This window comes from Chlorocebus sabaeus, chromosome 13 (genome assembly GCF_047675955.1).
Source record: "Chlorocebus sabaeus isolate Y175 chromosome 13, mChlSab1.0.hap1, whole genome shotgun sequence".
In the NCBI taxonomy this organism is placed as follows: domain Eukaryota; kingdom Metazoa; phylum Chordata; class Mammalia; order Primates; family Cercopithecidae; genus Chlorocebus; species Chlorocebus sabaeus.
Genome location: NC_132916.1, coordinates 23767484 through 23785759, shown reverse-complemented (window position 1 = coordinate 23785759; position 18276 = coordinate 23767484). Strand labels below are relative to the sequence as shown.

Here is an 18276-nt window from a genome sequence, read left to right as displayed (position 1 = left end):
TGGAAGTCTAAAGAAGCGAGCACCCCCACCAATGTTAACCCTTGCCTGAAGTCCAAAGTTAGGCCCTCTCCCTTTCCCAGTGACCACCAAGCTCACCGCAGAGCGCAGCCTTCGCGGACCCGAGGACAGCCCTGCGCTCAGTCCCGAGCAGCAACCAGGGTGGCACCATTGCGGACTGGCGGCCGCCGCGCTACTGACCACCTCCTGCTCCTCTTCCCCCTCCTGCTCCCGCCTCCGGGCGCGCTGCTCCAGGCTCTCCGGCGCCCTCCAGCCAGGCACCGGCCGAACCGGGTAGTGCCGCAAGGTGTAATTACTGCTTTAAAACCTAAAGGCATTTGGAAAGAAAGTAAAGGTTATGCTTACTTTTTTTGTTTTTATTGTTTTGTAGGAGACACAAAGTTTAAAAATAGAAAGCAGAAAATGTGACACATGATTTAAGATTTAAAGTAAATAAACTTTTCCAATTTACCTTATAACATGATTTTCATACATTGGATTTGTTTAAAACTGACTACATGGATAACTTTTCTAAGAATTGTTCTTAACTCTAATAGCTGGTTCAACTGATGTAGGCATTAAAATAATGTCATGTTGTCATCTTTCCTCCACGAACTGATGATATTTGACTATAGGTTTGTCAGGGTTATGTCCAACTATTGTATAGTATGTGTCAGTTTCCTATTGCTACCGTAACAAATTACCCCAAATTTACTGGCTTAAAACAACACAAGTTTATTATCTACAGTTCTGTAGATTAGAAGTCTCACTTGGCTAAAATCAAAGTGTCAGAAGCCTGTGTTTCTTCTGAGCTCCAGAGTAGAATTTCTTGACTTGTCTTTTCTATCTTATAGTGGTTGCCTGCATTCCTTGGCTCTCATGGCCTCCTTCTCCATCTTCAAAGCCAACAGCTTTGAGCTTCAAATCCCTGATTCTGACTCCTGCTTCTGTTATCACATCTCCCTCTCTTCCTCTGACTCTGCTGCCTCTCTTTTATAAGGACCTTTACATTCAGACCACAGAGATAATCCGTGATAATCTTCTCATCCCAAGACACTTAGTTTAATCACATCCTCGAAGTCCCTTTTGCCAGTTAAGGTGACATATTCACAAGTTTCGGGTTTGTAGTACATGAACATCTTTGGGGCAGGAGGTCATTATTAAGCCTACCACACAAAGTTTCTCATTATCTTATTTTTTATTTATTCTCAGGTTGGTTCCCAAACATAATAAAAGCTATATTTAACTGCAAATAGATTTACAGTTAAAAATTAAAATATTTGGCCAGGTGCTACGGCACCAACCTGTAGTCCCAGTTACCAGCAGGTTAAGGCAGGAGAGTCACCTGAGCTCAGGAGTATGAGGCTATAGTGCACTACGATCAGCCTGGGTGACTTAGTGAGACCCCATCTCAAAAAAAAAGATATTTAGCATTATTTGGAAAATACATGGTTAGATAATCTTAAGGTAATCTATATTTTTATTTCATGTTTTCTTATGTCATTGTAATAGCACTAAAACATACTTACTGGCTAACATTTAAAAATAATTTCCTTTCTTTGAATAATCCATCAAGTAGTAAATTTTACATTCAATTAAGTGAAAAGATAAATGAGGAACATCAGAAATAAAAACTTAGTGTTACAGAATTTTCCTTAATTTATGTCAAGTTTTGAAACCAAGATTGAAATCTCTGGAGATTTTGGTTATGCTAAGGGTACATCCACTGGAAATCAATATTTGAAATTTGTCGTTCCCAAGAAAATTTAAGTATTGTATGGTATTTGATAATTTCTAAATTTTTTCTTATGAAGAAAATAACCTAAATTTCCATAATCTAATTCAATCCCTTTTAAAAAATCAATCATAAACTGGGTTTCCACATATAATACATTTTTAAAAATCTTTTACAGTGACACAATTAAGATGCAAATTATTTAGATTTACTCAAGTTTGCTTGTTCTTATTCCTCCAAGTTCTAGATCAAATGCAACGTCAAAATACATGAAAGCTTTTGATTTACGAAGTAGACAATTTTGCCTTCAAAATTACACCACACAACCTATTCTTATTTGAGGAATATTTTATTTTTCCCTAGGGAAAAAAATTATCCTAACCCCCCAAATGATAGTGTACCTCTATACCTATAACAGCACCTGGCATATCTGCGCTCAATTATATTTGTTAATGATCCTTGTAAGTACGATATAAGCAAATACCAACCTTCTTTGCCAAGTTCTCCACATGTAAATACTATTATAAAAAAAGTTTTTAAAGTAAAATTTAGTGTTTAAAATTTTAACTCTCGTATCTTCTGATTTCTACGCCAATAGTCTTATTCTTAAAGCCACATCTGTCCCTTGGCTGAAGAGCTGTGAAAGATCAGGAGACTTTTAGAACCTATCCATAACCAGTGTTGGCATTTGCAATATCCATGATTCAAACAAAATATTTTCAAACCAACTGCTTTTACTAAACATGCACTGTGCTGGCCACTTTAACAGATAACCGGGCTTTGAGGAGGTATAGGTGTATTTGAAGAAATGTACTGTCTAGTTAGGAAGAGAGAAGGACAGGTAAGACAACAGCAATGGGGAAGAAAAGCACAATAACATATGACGAATGTTAGAAGTGACTTTGAGAGTCCAGAGGAGGGTAACGGAGAGAAATCGGAGTTTGTTTCAGAAGGCGCCCAGCAACAAGTGGAACTTAAGTCGACTCCTGGAACATCCGAGGTGCACCCGCTGGCCCAGGATCCTAACAAATTGCTAGTCCGTAGCTATTACTCTAAGATTACCAGGGGCTCTCCGGGCTCTGCGGACAAGCAGAACGCAGGCGCCACGCAAGCCGGCCCCGCCCTTCTACCCCTCCCCGCGCTCCCCGGCCCCGCGCGCGCCGCCTGGAACCTTCCCGGGCCAGGCTGCAGGCGGGCGCACGAGGCCCCACCTCTGCCGGGCGCCAGACGGGCGCGCAGGCGCAGTCTCCCCAGGTTGTAGACGCTGCGGCCAGGCCGGGCAGGGTGAGTTGGGGACGCGGCTGTGGTCGCAGCGGCGGTGTGGTCGCCGCAGTTTCTCGGTCTTCGCTTCGGCGACCTTGACCCCCTTGTGGGTGGGCGAGGCTGGAAGAGAGGCTCCCCACCCCCTTCGGCTTCCCGATCCCTGGGGGCGCCGGGCGGTCACCCAGGGCCGTGTGAGCGCAGCTCTGCAGGCTTCGGGTCCCTGCGGCTGCGGGAGAAGCCCTAGGCGTCAGGGCTGGCGAGGGGCCGCCTGGGAGGGGCCCGAGTCCCCTGGTGACCTGGGCGTGCGGCGGCCCCACACCCTTGCGTCTGCCTCCTCGCGGCGCATTTCTCTTCACAGCCTCGGAGTGTGTGTTGGTGACCGGAGGAAGCGTGTCTAACCCCGACTTTCTGGAAGCGTCGTGTATTAGGAGCTCCGGAGCCGGACTGCTTAGGTCCGCATCTCCGTCCACCACTTACTGGCTCTGGGACCTCTGCAAGTCAACCTCTCTTTCTCACTTTCAAGTGTAAAATGCGGGAAAATAATAGCAACTTACCTCCTAAGGTGGCTGTGAGGGTTGAGTGGGTTAATATCTGTGAAGTGCTTAGAACTGAGCGTGATACACAGCAAACCGTAAGATGCTGCTCATCTTTTTGAGCTTGGTATATAAAAGGAGATAGTGTTTTTTTCTTCTCTTTCCAACCCCCATAAATAATTGCCCAAGAGTGGGAAAAAAGGACTTTTTCTTAAGGATATGGGCTTTTTGCATAGCCTGTTTAAAAACAGCTTTCTAAACAACTTGGTTGGACATCCTACTTTAGAGAAAAGACAGGTGTTAAGTGATGGTGAAGTTGAAAACTGTAAAGTTTATTGTTTGGAAAACCGCATGAGAAAAATGGCCAGAACATATTTGTGCTAAAAAGAGTTAACATAGCAGGCCTGAGACTGCTATCTTTAGAAAGAACTGCTTGCAATATTGGTGCTTGTTTGGCATCTGGGAACTTGGATTTTTGGGTTTGTGCTGAACAGTATGTTTTACACCGAAATTACCAGCTTCTGTAAAAATCCGGGACACCAAGTCTCTGATGGGCTTCCCTGCGCGGAAGCGTTGCATACGTATTGCTGTATTTTCATTGGTGGAGGAAGGGTGTGTTTTGTTTGACCCCTCTTGGGAGGGAGACCGCATAAGGAGCCTACACGTGATTCCTCCAGACTCCACTTGTGTCTTTTTCTATTGTGATGAGCCTGTATATCCATACTGCATTGTGTAATAAATGTCAGCCATGAATACAATTATATGTTGAGTCCCGTGCATCCTATCAAAACTCTAAATGTGGGGGAGATCACGGAGATCCACAGCCACAGTTTCGTAAATTTGTATAAAGGTAAGGGATATAAGTGCAGTTTTGTTACAGGATCTATTTCCTAGTGATACTGGGCTTTTAGTTAACCATCACCTGAATAATGTACATTGTTTCCATTAAGTGATTTCTCATTCCTCACCCCACTCCCATCCTTCCCAGTCTCCAGTGCCTAGACACAATTTTGATGATATAAAGTATTGGAAGCTCTAATAATTGGACTTTTAAATTTGTCCTTTTGCCTTAAATGGAAATTGGAAAACTGCAGATACATGATTGCCGAATCCTGGGTTACTGTACCAAATGATTCTGTCTGTTTAGACATATTATATATAGCAGAAAAATCATCAGAAATTGCCTCTACATTACCAAGTTAAGTTTGAGTCAGTGTTTTTGAAAAAAGGCACAGGTTGCTTACAGTATGTAGGTCAAATGCCTGGTTTTGTTTATTATTTTGCTAGCATTATCTGTGTTAATGCTCATCTTTATCAAGAGCTTATCTGTACCACGGCGGGAAAATATAACCAGTTTCTCATAGACCATTTTCTCTGTACTTTATTAGTTATACCTATCTCAGGATATCAAATTTAAATTGATGGAGGTAGGTTTGTAAATTTGGGAATAGAAAGATCAAATTTGCCATCTGCTTATGTCTCTCTTCCCTTAGTGAAAGACTAGATCAGTTTTTGATAAGTTAGTGGGGAGATGGAGGGGTTAGAGGTTTAAGGAAAGTGAAGAAGATTTGAAGTGGCTTTGTGGATAGTATGTAAGTTTACCAGAAGGTGTTGTGAGTAATAATGGACCTAGTCTCCTTTCTTAAGAGACTTTCTCCTGACATGGAGAAAATGATTAATTGGGTTCATCTAGGATTGGGTTCTGCCAGAGAGGTGATGTCGTCCTTAAGGCTCTGCACAAGTATTCTAGTTCACCTCTTTTTGGGTACATGTAATGTTGCACTCTTTGTACATGGGCAACCCCTCTCCATGTCTACTTGAAGTTAAATGTGCCATGTGACTTGCTTTAGGAAGCAGCTCTCCATTAGCCATTTCCGCTTCTGTCTACCCTTCTGTAAGGGTCATGGAAGGACTTGAGATGCAGCCTCTTGTCAGCCTGAACACTATAGGAAATTATGAGTGGCTGATCAGGCATGCTGGAAGAACTGGGAAGTTACGATCAGAGAAGGGGATACTTAAATTAGTGATCTTATAAGGTGGAACTGTAGGGGAGAGTAGATGAGGAAGTTTGGAGGGAGAAGGTAGAGATGAAGTGCTTAAGGAACTCAGAGGCTTTTTACATGTTCCTAACCCCGAAGCCCTTAATTTATTGCAACTTAGTTCAGTAGTGATGACCTTTGGACTTAATGGTAAACTTGAAAGCTCCCTTATTGTGAAATATGGAATGAATAAATCAAGATTTGGAATTTAGTACTGAATTGAAAGATTCATTACTTTGATCATTGAAAAGTAAGTCAGCAACCATGAAAATTGCGATGTTGCTTAGCTACCAGGCAGGAGAGTAATAGGTAGGCTAAGCTACTCTAACAGAGACTCCAAAATATAGTGGTTTTAAAAAATGCTTAGCTTGTATCTAAAATCTTTTATAATTAACTGAATTTTTAAGAAATGTAAGGGATAGAGGTAAATAACACCATAAAGAAAGAGACAAATTCAATGTGAGACATTATACAACTTTGCTGTTGAAAGAGTATTCTGTGGGCCCCCAGCAGTGGCTTCAGTTTTAAGCTTTTTAGATAGGTAGAATCTCAGGTCTTGTGCCAGACTTGTTCAATCAGAACTTTGATTTTAACAAGACCCTCAAGGTGACTCATGCACTGGCCTGATCTCTTTAAAAAGCTAAAGTCTTAGGCAAGTAAAAGGTTGAAGAACTGTTCTCTTAATAGATTAAAAGATACTAAAGAGACACAACCAATATAAAGTGCAAACCTTGATTGGATCTTTTTCAAAAAACCAGCTATAGAAGACAATTTAGGGCCAAATAAGGAAATTAGAATATGATGGAAAATGAGATGATATTAGAAAATTATTAATTTTCTTAGATATGATTACATTGTTATATAGGAGACTGCTTATTTTTAAGAGATACATGCTGAAGTATTTAGGGATGAACTGTCAAGATCTGTACAACTTTCAAACAGTTCAACAACAACAAAAAATATATATATGCACACATACATATGTGTCTCTGTGTACACACATTGATATTTAGATAAAAACAAATATAGCAAATTGTTAATAGGTGTGGAATTGGTGGGGCACCATGCTTCATACCTGTAATCTCAGCAGTTTGGGAAGCCAAGGCGTGTGTGGATTGCTTGAGCCCAGGAGTTCAAGACCAGCCTGGGCAGCATGTGGAAATCCCATCTCTACTAAAAAATACAAAAAAAATTATCTGGATGTGGTGGTGTGCATCTATAGTCCCAGCTACTTGGGAGGCTGAGGTGGGAGAATCACCTGAGCCTGGGGAGGTCGAGGCTGGGTGAGCTGAAATCAGGCCACTGCACTCCAGCCTGGGCAATCGGAGTGAGACTCTGTCTCAAAAAAATAATAATAGCCGGGCGCAGTGGCTCACGCCTGTAATCCCAGCGCTTTGGGAGGCGGAGGTGGGCGGATCACGAGGTCAGGAGATCGAGACCATTCTGGCTAACATGGTGAAACCCCGTCTCTACTAAAAATACAAAAAAAATTAGCCAGGCCTGGTGGCACGCGCCGAGCATAATCCCAGCTACTCTAGGGAGGCTGAGGCAGGAGAATTGCTTGAACCCAGGAGGTGGAGGTTGCAGTGAGCCAAGATCCGTCTCTAAAAAAAAATAATAATGTAATAAATGTGGAATCTAAATAGTATATGAGTGTTCATTATACTGTTCTTTTAACTTTTGTAGATGTTTAAAATTTTTCATGATAAAAAGCTAGAGTGAACCCCCGCAAAATGTAGTAGCTTAAAAAGATAGAAATTGGCTGGGCGCGGTGGCTCACGGCTGTAATCCCAGCACTTTGAGAGGCCGAGGCGGGCGGATCACGAGGTCAGGAGATGGAGACCATCCTGGCTAACACGGTGAAACCCCACCTCTACTAAATATACAAAAAAAAAAAAAAGTAGCCGGGCGAGGTCGCGGGCGCCTGTAGTCCCAGCTACTCTGGAGGCTGAGGCAGGAGAATGGCCTGAAGCCGGGAGGTGGAGCTTGCAGTGAGCCGAGATCGCACCACTGCACTCCAGCCTGGGCGACAGAGTGAGACTCCGTCTCAAAAAAAAAAAAAAAAAAAGAAATTTAATTTTCTCTTAATATTCTGGTGCTAGTCGTACAGCACAGGTGGCTTTACTGTGCTTGGCTTACAGCTTCCATTTTTGATCCAGTATGGCTCATCCACCTCCTACTATTTCCTTGCTAGCAGAAGGGAGGAAAGGGTGAAGAGAACTCATTATCCAGAAGCAACACTTACTCCGTTGATGAAAACTTTAGTTTTGGTCATTCACCTGGACATCTTATATTTAGGGGCTGTGTCTTGGTTCAGCCCACTATAGCAAATTATTATAGGCTGGGTGGTTTAAACAACACAGACTTATTTCTCACAGTACTGGGAGGGGGGAAGTCCAGGGTCAAGGTGCTGGCAAATCTAGTATCTGGTGAGGCCCTTCTTCCTGGTTTATAGATGGCCATCTTCTCTGTATATCCTCATGTGGATACAAAGGTAGCTTGTATTATAAGAGGCCAGTCTCATTCATGAAGGCTCCACTTACATGACCTAATTACCTCGCAAAGGCTTTACCTTCAAGTACCATCGCTTTGGCGATTAGATTTCAACATATGAATTTGGGGTGGGGACACAAACATTTAGTCCATAACAGTATAGTTGGCAAAAGCCAGTGGAATATATCATGTGTATACTGATTTAACAAAGATTTATTTCATTTCAACTGATGTTCCCTCCTTCTTCCTCTGTTGATACCCCAGACCAATTAAAATTGAAGTCATTTCAATTTTGATATGCATTAAATAAAATATAAAATTTTAATTTTGAAGACTCAAATGTATGAATTTTTTTCCCTCAATCCCTTCAGTAAATAACAGATGCGGGTGAAAGATCCAAGTAAAGTTTTACCTGAGAAAGCCAAAAGAAGTAAAAGGCCTACTGTACCTCATGAAGAAGACTCTTCAGATGATATTGCTGGTAAATTGTGATATTTGGCATCCCAAATGGTGTTGAGAAGAAATAACAATGCAGTTGACCCTTCAACAATATGGGTTTGAATTCTGAGGATCAACTTGTACACGAATTTTTTTCAACCAAACGTAGATGGAAAATACACTATTCTTGGGATGCGTAAAAACTGCATACTCAGCAGACTGACTTCCTAAATGCAGATTCCACAGGGCCCACTGCGGGACTTGAGTATGCACAGATTTGGGTATATGTGGGGAAGTCCTAGAACCAACTACGCCACCCCACCTCTCTGCCTCAAGTATCTGAGGGATGACTGTATATGTTTTTAATTAAGAAATCTGTTACTCTTTATTTTTACTATTTTCTGCGTAAGCATTAGAATCACCTTGTCTAGTTCCAAAAAATCCTGTTGGTATTTTTATTAGGATTTTGTTTAGTTTATAATATGAAGTAACCTAGATTGGATTTTTTTTTTTGGTCTCTTTCTCATGGCCTATTAAAACCATGTCACCAAGCCACCAGAGCTTGGCAGATGGCCTTTGGGAGCTGCTGGCCTCAGGGCTTGGTTTTCTCTTTAGTCTCATGCTTTTCATTTAGGCCTCTGAGGATTTTCCTCACTTTCTTGCCGGTTTTCTCCATTTAAAGAGATATTTTTAATATATTATTTCCATTTTAGGTGTGCATAGTTGCATACAGCTATACACACACACTCACATGAGTGCATATGTCTTGTGAAATCCGAACAAGTTCTAAGGATTTTACCAACATCAGCTTCCTGGTTTTGATATTTTACTATAGTAGTCCAAAATATTAACATCAGGGGAAGCTCAGTGAAGAGTGAATGAGACCTCCTTGTATATTTCTTTGTACCTTTCTGTGAATCTAAAATTAGTTCAAAAATTGAAACCATAATAAATCAGTGACATCAGGTAAGGTCCTAATGATATTTAAAGAGATACTTCAGACATCCTTCAGTGCAGCAAACTGGCTGTCCTGAAACATCATCCAATTTTAGTACGTGTATAGCTTTGTATAACCACCACTAATCAAGATACTTGACTGTATCATCACCACCTTATGTGCTGTCCATTTATAGCAACACCCTCTGCCTTGTGTCCACTGCCCCCTAAAACCATGAATCTCTTCTCTCATTCTATAATTATATTATATCTTGAACATTATATAAATGGAATTACATAGCATATATTTTTTGAGTTATTTTGTGTGTGGAATCTGTGCTTTTTAGTGAACAGCATTTAATACTTTTGAGATTTGCTTAGTAATGGTAGCACTTTGGTGTAGCAAAGAAAATGTTGAGATTTTGTTTTATCTTATTCAGTAGGTTTAACTTGCCAACATGTAAGTCATGCTATCAGCGTGAATCATGTAAAGCGAGCAATAGCTGAGAATCTGTGGTCAGTTTGCTCAGAATGTTTAAAAGAAAGAAGATTCTATGATGGGCAGCCAGTACTTCCTTCTGATATTTGGTTGTGCCTCAAGTGTGGCTTCCAGGTAAGAAAAGTGTTATTTATATGTGAGTTTATCTGAAATATTTTCCTTAAATGCTTATTGTGAGCTGGACTGTTGGTCATGCATAGGAGTTAAGATAAATTTATTCCAATTTAGATAGAAATTTTCCAAGAATGAACTTAAAAATGATTGTTAAAGTAAAAGGTATGCTATGTTCAGAAAGTAATCAAGTGTGGTTTATAAATACTTGCAGAGGGAATTCAACCTATTTGCAGTAGTTCCCATATCTGGACCAGTGTTTACCTTTTGTATTTACTTAGGAAATGGATCCACCTTTCAGATTAATTTTTTTTCTCTCAAAACAGATTTTTCTGCTGCTTTTGCAAAATAGTTTAAAATCTTAAAGTTTAAAAGTTATTGATACCTGTAATAAATTTTCTAATGAAATTAAAAATATATACTTTTTTTAAAAAAAATAAGAGAAATCTTCATTATCTCACATGAAATGTCCAGAAGTAAGGCCACTTCAGGATTAGTTAATTTAATGGAAAGAACATTAAAAACTGAGGTTTATTCTGTTCTCTGCTCTGCCATCCTCAGCCTCATGGTTGTGTTCCTCTTTAAAAAAGGAAAAAACCTTTCTGGAAAGATTCAGCAGATTTGACTTCCCTTCATGTTGCATTAACCAGAATTGCATCTCATTTCTTTACTTACCTAGTGAGGGAAATCGCTATGATTGGTCTGTGTCTCAGTAGTTCTCAGTGGGTTGGGGTGAAGTTGTGTACAGGATTGGGAAATGTGTGTTTGTGGAAGGGCACCACTGGCCTGCCAGGATGCTGGGTGTTCCACGGTGTGCCAGACAGTGTGTACATTTTTAAATGATAGGGAAATTAACTTTGCCCATGATTGTTTTAGGTAAATACTGTATATTGAAAAGCATGTTAACCTGTTTGCAAGAAATTAAATTTAATGAGAATCCATATTGATTTTTTGTAACTTTCTCCTCTGGCCTGAAATTAAAAACAGAACAAAACTTTTCAGTATAAGTGTGAATATAATTTAAGTTTTGATTAATTTGAAACAAATATTTGTAAGTCACACAAAATAGCATTCTGTTCATCTTCAGGGATGTGGTAAAAACTCAGAAAGCCAACATTCACTGAAGCACTTCAAGAATTCCAGAACAGAGCCCCATTGTATTATAATTAATCTGAGCACATGGATTATATGGTAAGTTAAATTTTGTTAGTTCTCGTGTCCACTAATCACCCCCCCCCCAATCTTTTCTTTAAGCTTTTAAGGTAAAATATTTAAAGATATTCTATCAGCTTATGGTTTTTTAACCTGAACACAATCTACGGGATACTTGAAGAAAATTAACATTACCTATGAATATAAAATTTAAATTGGAAAAATTTTAACTATCTCTCACCTTTTTTTGTTGTTGTTGTTGAGACGGAGTCTCACATTGTCACCAAGGCTGGAGTGCAGTGATGTGATCTCGGCTCCCTGCAACCTCCACCTCCCGGGTTCAAGCAATTCTCGTGCCTCAGCCTCCTGAGTAGTTGGGACCACAGGCGGACGCTGCCACAGCTGGCTAATTTTTTGTATTTTAGTAGAGACGGGGTTTCACCATGTTGCCCAGGCTGGTCTTTGAACTCCTGAGCTCAGGCAATATGCCCTCCTCAGCCTCCCAAAGTGCTAGGATTACAGGTGTGAGGCACTGCGCCCGGCCTCTCTACTTTTCTCTAACATTTTCCTTGTAATATAAAGAAAAATTCTTTTTAGTTGATTTTTTTTGGTAGTGAACTTCCTTATACAGAATTCTAGTGTTGTAGAGAAGGAAGATACTTCAAGCAGTCAGGTCATTTTCTGAAGGGAGAAGGAAGAGCTGGGCATAAATAGCTTGTAAAAACTTTTCAGGTCATTCTGCTATTTAATCCTAGTTGAGAACCTAGTCCAGTTTCCTATGTTAATGTAACATAGGAAACTATGTAATATTTACCTTTTTGTGGTTATGAAGTAAAAATCCAGGTACTAAAACAAGTTTTTTTCGTGGGGCGTGGTAGCTAACACCTGTAATTCCAGCATTTAGGGAGACCACAGTGGGTGGATCACTTGAGTTTAGACGTTTGAGACCAGCCTGGCCAATATGGTGAAACCCTGTCTCTACGAAAGATACAAAAATTAGCTGGGCATTGTGGTGCATGCCTGTAGTCCCAGCGGCTCAGGAGGTTGAGACAGGAGAGTCACTTGAACCCGGGAGGTGGAGGTTGCCACTGCACTCCAGCCTTGGTGATAGAGTGACACTCCTTTTCAAAAAAAACCAAAAATGAGTTTATTTTCTAGTTTCTTATTAGCATATCACACTGTTTCAGTGGTATAAATGGACACTATGTTGAAATGCTTCCTCTGTGTTTTACAATAATATTCCAACTTGAATCTATGGACTCCTAAGGGTTCCTTGAATGAATTTTCAGGAGTCCTCAGATTTTCTTTAACATAAAAATGTTTTGTCTAAAATTAATATAAGGGTATTTTAGCTGACAGAAGAGGTCATCATCTTTAATACAGCCAGAAGGGTTGGGCACCTACTGCATTTGTGTTTTTCTTTGTTGTTGTGAGTCCCAAGTAGTAGTATTGGGGAGAATGAGGAAAGGTCAGAGGGAACTTAATATATAAATGATGCATTGGAACCAAGGGAGACAGCAGTAGTGCCATAGTGCGGCAGTTCAATAAGGATTTCACTTTAGTGATCTCAAACTCTGGCTGCATCAGAATCTCAGGGAGATCTTACTATAACAGACTACAGGATCCCAGTCTTAGAAATTCTAATTTAGTAGTTCTGGGGTGGAGGGGCCAGAGAATTTGCATTTAACAAGCTCCCAAGTGTTGCCAGTGCTGCTGGTCTGGAGACCACAGTTTAAGAACTACTGAATTAGAAAAAGGTAGGTAAGAAGATTGTGAAAATGTAAGGTAGCACTGGTGTAATGCATTATGTTTTTTTGCTTTTTTTTTTTTTTTTTTTTTTTTTTTTTTGAGATGGGAGTCTCACTCTGTCACCCAGGCTGGAGTGCAGTGGCGCGATCTTGGCTCACTGCAACCTCTGCCTCCCGGGCTGGGAGTAACTGGAATTACAGGTGCCTGCCACCATGCCCTGCTAATTTTTGTATTTTTAGTAGAGATGGTGTTTCACCATGTTGGCCAGGCCGGTCTCGAACTTCCAACCTCAAGTGATCCTCCCGCCTTGGCCTCCCAAACTGCTGGGACTACAGGTATGAGCCACCACACCCGGCCATAATGCATTATGTTTATAAAACACTTTGAACACTTTCCAACACATGTTCTTAAATGATCACTGGATCTCATGAGGATAAAGGAAACAGGTAATTATAATATAGAGAGGAAACAAATTAATACGATGTATTAATGAGTAAACTTAATTGAGTGTAGTTTTCTGAATTGGAATGTGCTTTTGAAAATGTCTTTCCTAACCCTCTACCTCCAAATAAGCCCCCAGCAAAATAGAACAGCTATCTCTTTGAGTCTTACCCATCTCTGTATGTAATCAAGCTAGAAGCCTGGCAGTTATTTTCTTCCCCTTTTTTTATCTTATTTTATTTTTTAGCCTGTTAACAAAAGTAGACAGAATGGTATAATGAATTTTCCCATACCCATCAACCAGCTTCCGTTGTTGTTGTTGTTTTTCCAGCTTTAAACATTATCAACTCACAGCAAGTCTTGTTTCATCTAGGCCAGGATTTCTCAATCTCAATACTCTTGGCATTTGGACTGTTAATGCTCTGTGATTAATTCCCTGTTGTGCTGTCCTGTACGTTATTGGATGTTTACCAGCATCCCTGGCCTCTACCCACTTAAATGCCAGTAGTGGTCCTCTCTTCTCTCACCAGTTGTCAGAACCAAAAATGTCAAATGTCCCCTAGGTGGCAAAATCACTCCTCATTGAGAACGGCAGCGATTCTCAACACCAGCATTGAGGATTGCTGACATTGTCTCACTCCTCCCTACCCAAGGCAGTTATTTTGACACTTCCCTTTCCCTCCTCTTTTATATCTAATTTGTTACTGTTTCTACCTGCAAATATATGTAATGAATGCCCATTTCTCTGCAGATCGTCTGCTACTACACTAATCTGTTTCTGTTCCTAATGCTCTCCAATCTAGTTTATCACATTAGTGAGAGTGATGTTTTTAAAGTGTAAGTTGGAGCTGGGTGTGGTGGTTCACACCTGTAATCCCAACACTTTGGGAAGTCGAAGCGGGTGGATCACTTGAGGTCAGGCATTCGAGACCAGTCTGACCAACATAGTGAAACCCCATCTCTAATAAAAATACAAAAATTAGCTGGGCGTGGTGGTGCATGCCTGTAATCCCAGCTACTGGGTGGCTGAGGCAGGAGAGTCACTTGAACCCTGGAGGCAGAGGCTGCAGTGAGCTGAGATTTCACCACTGCACTCCAGCCTGGGAAACAGAGTGAGACTCTGTCTCAAAAGTAAAAAAATAAATAAAATATAATTTGGACCATATCATGGCCCTGCTTAAGAACCCTCTCATGGCATTTCATTATAAACTGCCAAAGATAAACTGCCAAAACTTTCATTTCAACTGTAAGGCTCTGTATGAATTGTCCCCTGCTTATTTCTCTAGACTTACCTGATGCCTTCTGGGTACATTTGTATACAAATACATTTGTATTCCCTCCCATGTAATTTAAGACAAAAGTAACTAAATGCCAACTTTGTTATCTGATGTGCAAAATTATTGAGGATATTTTCATAATATTTTCTTAAATTTTATATTTTTTCAGGTGTTATGAATGTGATGAAAAATTATCAACGCATTGTAATAAGAAGGTTTTGGCTCAGATAGTTGATTTTCTCCAGAAACATGCTTCTAAAACACAAACAAGTAAGTCAAGCAATTACTAAATGAATCTGTGTTAAAATATAGTATTTCATATGAAGAGTTCAGAAATTTATAAAGAATACTTTAGATTTCACTGTGACAACCCAGTCAGTAATTCGAATAAAGATATTATGAGTATTGAATGGGTGCAGTGGCTCATGCCTGTAATCCCAGCATTTTGGGAGGCCGAGGTGGGCAGATCATGAGGTCAAGAGTTTGAGACTGGCCTAGCCAACATGGTGAAACCCCGTCTCTACTAAGAATACAAAAATTAGCCGAGTATGGTGGCACATGCCTGTAATCCCAGCTACTCAGGAGACTGAGGCAGGAGAATTACTTGAACCCAGGAGGGGAGGCGGAGATTGCAGTGAGCCAAGATCACACCACTGCAGTCCAGCCTGGGCAACAGAGCAAGACTCCATCTCAAGAAAAAAATACATATATATTATGAGTATCATGCATTCTTAGGTGGCAACCTTGTTATATGTTTATATAACCAATTTGAGAAACTGAAGTATGTCGTGTCTAGATCATGGGCTTTGAAGTCAGTCCTAATAAGTTTGAATTTAGGCTTCCCCACTTACCAGGAAAATATGGTGGTGAAATACATGTAATACTACTGGAATTGAAGTTGGTCATAATACTGTCTGCTGAAAAATGTGCATTAAGTTTCCTTGGCCATAATAAGAAGATAGGCAAGGATATGATGGCATGGGTGATGAAAGTACAAGTTTAGAAATTATTTTCTCTGGATTTTTTATTTTTTATTTTTTATTTTAGAGGTTCCCTAAGGTTAAGTACAAAGCCAGTCTGATTTTCATTCAGTTTTACAGATTTCTTGAATGATTATTACAAGAAAGATGCTAGGAAGGGAGCATAAAATTACGGTATGATGGAAAGTACATGGCTTTGAGGTTGGGCACGGTGGCTCATGCCTTAAACCCAGCACTTTGGGAGCCCAGGGCGGGCAGATCACTTGAGGCCAGGAATTGAGACCAGCCTGGCCAACATGGTGAAACCCCGACTCTACTAAAAATACAAAAAAATTAGCTGAGCGTAGTGGCACATTCCTGTAATCCCAGCTACTCAGGAGGCTGAGGCATGAGAATTGTTTGAACCCAGGAGATGGAGGCTGCAGTAAGCCGAGATCGCACCACTGCACGCCAGCTTGGGTGACAGAGTAAAACTGTCTCAAAAAAAAAAAAAAAAAAAAAAGACAGTAGATGGCTTTGAGTCAGAGGATCTGGCATTCAGATTTGACTGTCACTAGATGTGTGACTCCAGGCAGTTATCTATTTATCCAAGCCTCATTTTTCTGTAGTACTTTATATTTCCAAGGTGCTTCAGGGAATAGAGATTGATAAGACAGTCCCTAAATCTTTAAGAGGCTAAAGATCTGAAAGAAGATGTGAGATTAAAAAGTAATGATAGGCAAGTAGAGTAAGTTTTCTATTTTAAGTAACAACCAAAGTCCTTCAAATATCCAAAGAGGGATATAATGTTCAGTTGTAGGAACTAAAAAGGAATCATGGATGAGCTGGCTTTCAAGTTGACCCTTAAAGGATGAACTTTGGGCAGGTGAAGATGAGAGAAGAAATCATTTCAGGTGGTGGGAAGCACTAATACAAGCCTTAATTGTGCTTATGGAACCGTGAGCTAGCACCTGGAATGGTGGGGAATGGGCTCTTGAGGTAGTTTGAGAGTGAGTGGAGCTTTCAAAGTTGGAGAGATACGTGGTTCTTAGTTTAAGGCTTTCGGTGGTTCTAGGGCAAGATGTCATTATCCTTGTGGGTTAAGCTACAGGATCTCTCAGGCAAGTTTGATTTAAAATAATATTCCTTGGCATTCTAGAATAAGTTTTTGGATGTAATAGTTTGTCATACTGTGTCTTGTATGCGGCTTCAGTATATTTTTATAAAAAATTTGGAAAATCAAATATGAAAGTTGTTATTTAGGTTGCAAGAATGCTGGATATGATTTTGCAGTAATCTTAATGGTAATCGTGAAGATTATAGCATTGTGAAAACACCTATATGTGATAATTCAAAAGGAATATGAAACTGTATTATTGTGTTTGGGTGACAGGATAAGTATGATTTTAAAAGATTATTTTTGTATTTTTGCACTAAGTAAAAATAATTATCAAGAAGAAAGCCTGTGCCTGTACGTTAAACACATTTTGAAGTTATGCATGACCGGACATTTTCTGTCTCTCTCTCTCTCTTTAAAGCATATCACTAATTCTTTTGTTTTTTTCTTCCTTTACTTTTAGGCGTCACTATCCTAAAATCAGATAGTATGTGGGTGGCTCACGCCTGTAATCAGAGCACTTTGGGAGGCTGAGGCTGGCAGATCACTTGAGTCCAGGAGTATGAGACCATCCTGGGCAACATAGCGAGACTTGTCTCTAAAAATAAAAATAAAATAAATAAAGTAAATACTATGAAAGATAACTTTTTCAAAACACAAGTTTAGTGAGTGGCACTGTCTTACATTTTTACAAGTCTCAAGTGTCTGGCTTAATAGAAAATGGCTGGATTCTCATATCTGCTTCTGCATTTAATCTTTTGTGATATTGCATGCCATATGGCCTTTGGAGAATGGCACTGTATAATTGATAGTGAATGAAAGTAAAAAAAAGCAAATAAAATCTTAGGCTTATTATGAAAATACTTTTGACCTTAAGTACCCTTGAAAGGAGGAAGTTGCCTTCCGACCCACTTTGAGAAGTGCTGAACTGTAGCACATTTGTCTTTATACTTTCTGTCTTCAGCCTTATCCATTAAGGCTCAGCTCAAATTTTACTTCTAGAATGCTTTCCCTTATCTCTTTTTTGGCACTCAGTGTCTGTGCAGCACACTTTAGAATCTAATAACACACTTTTTTGATCTTTCATATTTATGTTTGTACATGTCTTATTTTCTCTCAAGACTAGGTTCCTTGAAGACTGGACTCTGGGTTAGATTCTCTTTTATTTTTATGTGAGTAGACAGTAAATACTGGCTGAATAAACCAAAGAGAATGTGACCAGTTTTTATTGAGGAAGTAGATAGATAAGCTTCACACTTTCACCCCCCAATCCTAAATATTAATATCACATTTATTCAGTCTTTTAATATCTTTGAGTTTCTTCTTTGTGCCAGATGCAGCATTAGGTGTTAGAAATGCAGTAGTGAATGAGAGAGATCTACTTCCTAGTTCCTGTTGTTACTGATCTTTTGGTCTATTGAGGGATATAGACAAATTGCACTTAGTTATACTTGCCTGTTTAAATAGTGCTGTGATGGAGCAAGTACCAGGGACTGTGAGAACACTTTGGAATAGTACCTAACATCGATTGGAGGAG

At 39.9% G+C, this 18276-nt stretch overlaps 2 protein-coding genes across 20 annotated transcripts in view; one reads left to right on the top strand and one right to left on the bottom strand.

Annotated features, from left to right (window-relative positions):
• The window catches only part of LOC103240688 (thiosulfate sulfurtransferase like domain containing 3), a 61536-nt gene extending 58215 nt beyond the window's left edge, over positions 1-3321 (bottom strand). The window contains exons 1-2 of one of the 6 annotated variants that reach the window (XM_038001088.2): positions 2944-3321; positions 97-325 (exon numbers count right to left, since the gene is read on the bottom strand). In XM_038001088.2, coding sequence (XP_037857016.2) covers positions 97-169 — 73 coding nt within the window. In that variant the 5' untranslated portion in view covers positions 170-325; positions 2944-3321. Of the gene's footprint in view, positions 1-96; positions 1038-2943 lie in introns of those variants that run through there. The other 5 variants (XM_073022372.1, XM_008007515.3, XM_008007517.3 and 2 more) reach the window with 5 other exon arrangements.
• USP45 (ubiquitin specific peptidase 45) overlaps positions 2910-18276 on the top strand; it is a 79733-nt gene continuing 64366 nt past the window's right edge. For 8 of the 14 annotated variants that reach the window (XR_012095017.1, XR_012095018.1, XR_005241326.2 and 5 more), the window contains exons 1-5: positions 2914-3016; positions 8432-8541; positions 9875-10047; positions 11132-11235; positions 14833-14933. Coding sequence is in view for 9 of the 14 variants with exons in the window: in XM_073022367.1 (XP_072878468.1) it covers positions 8442-8541; positions 9875-10047; positions 11132-11235; positions 14833-14933 (478 nt within the window). In the remaining 5 variants the exon portion in view is untranslated. Of the gene's footprint in view, positions 3017-8431; positions 8542-9874; positions 10048-11131; positions 11236-13184; positions 13281-14832; positions 14934-18276 lie in introns of those variants that run through there. The other 6 variants (XM_073022368.1, XM_073022363.1, XM_073022366.1 and 3 more) reach the window with 6 other exon arrangements.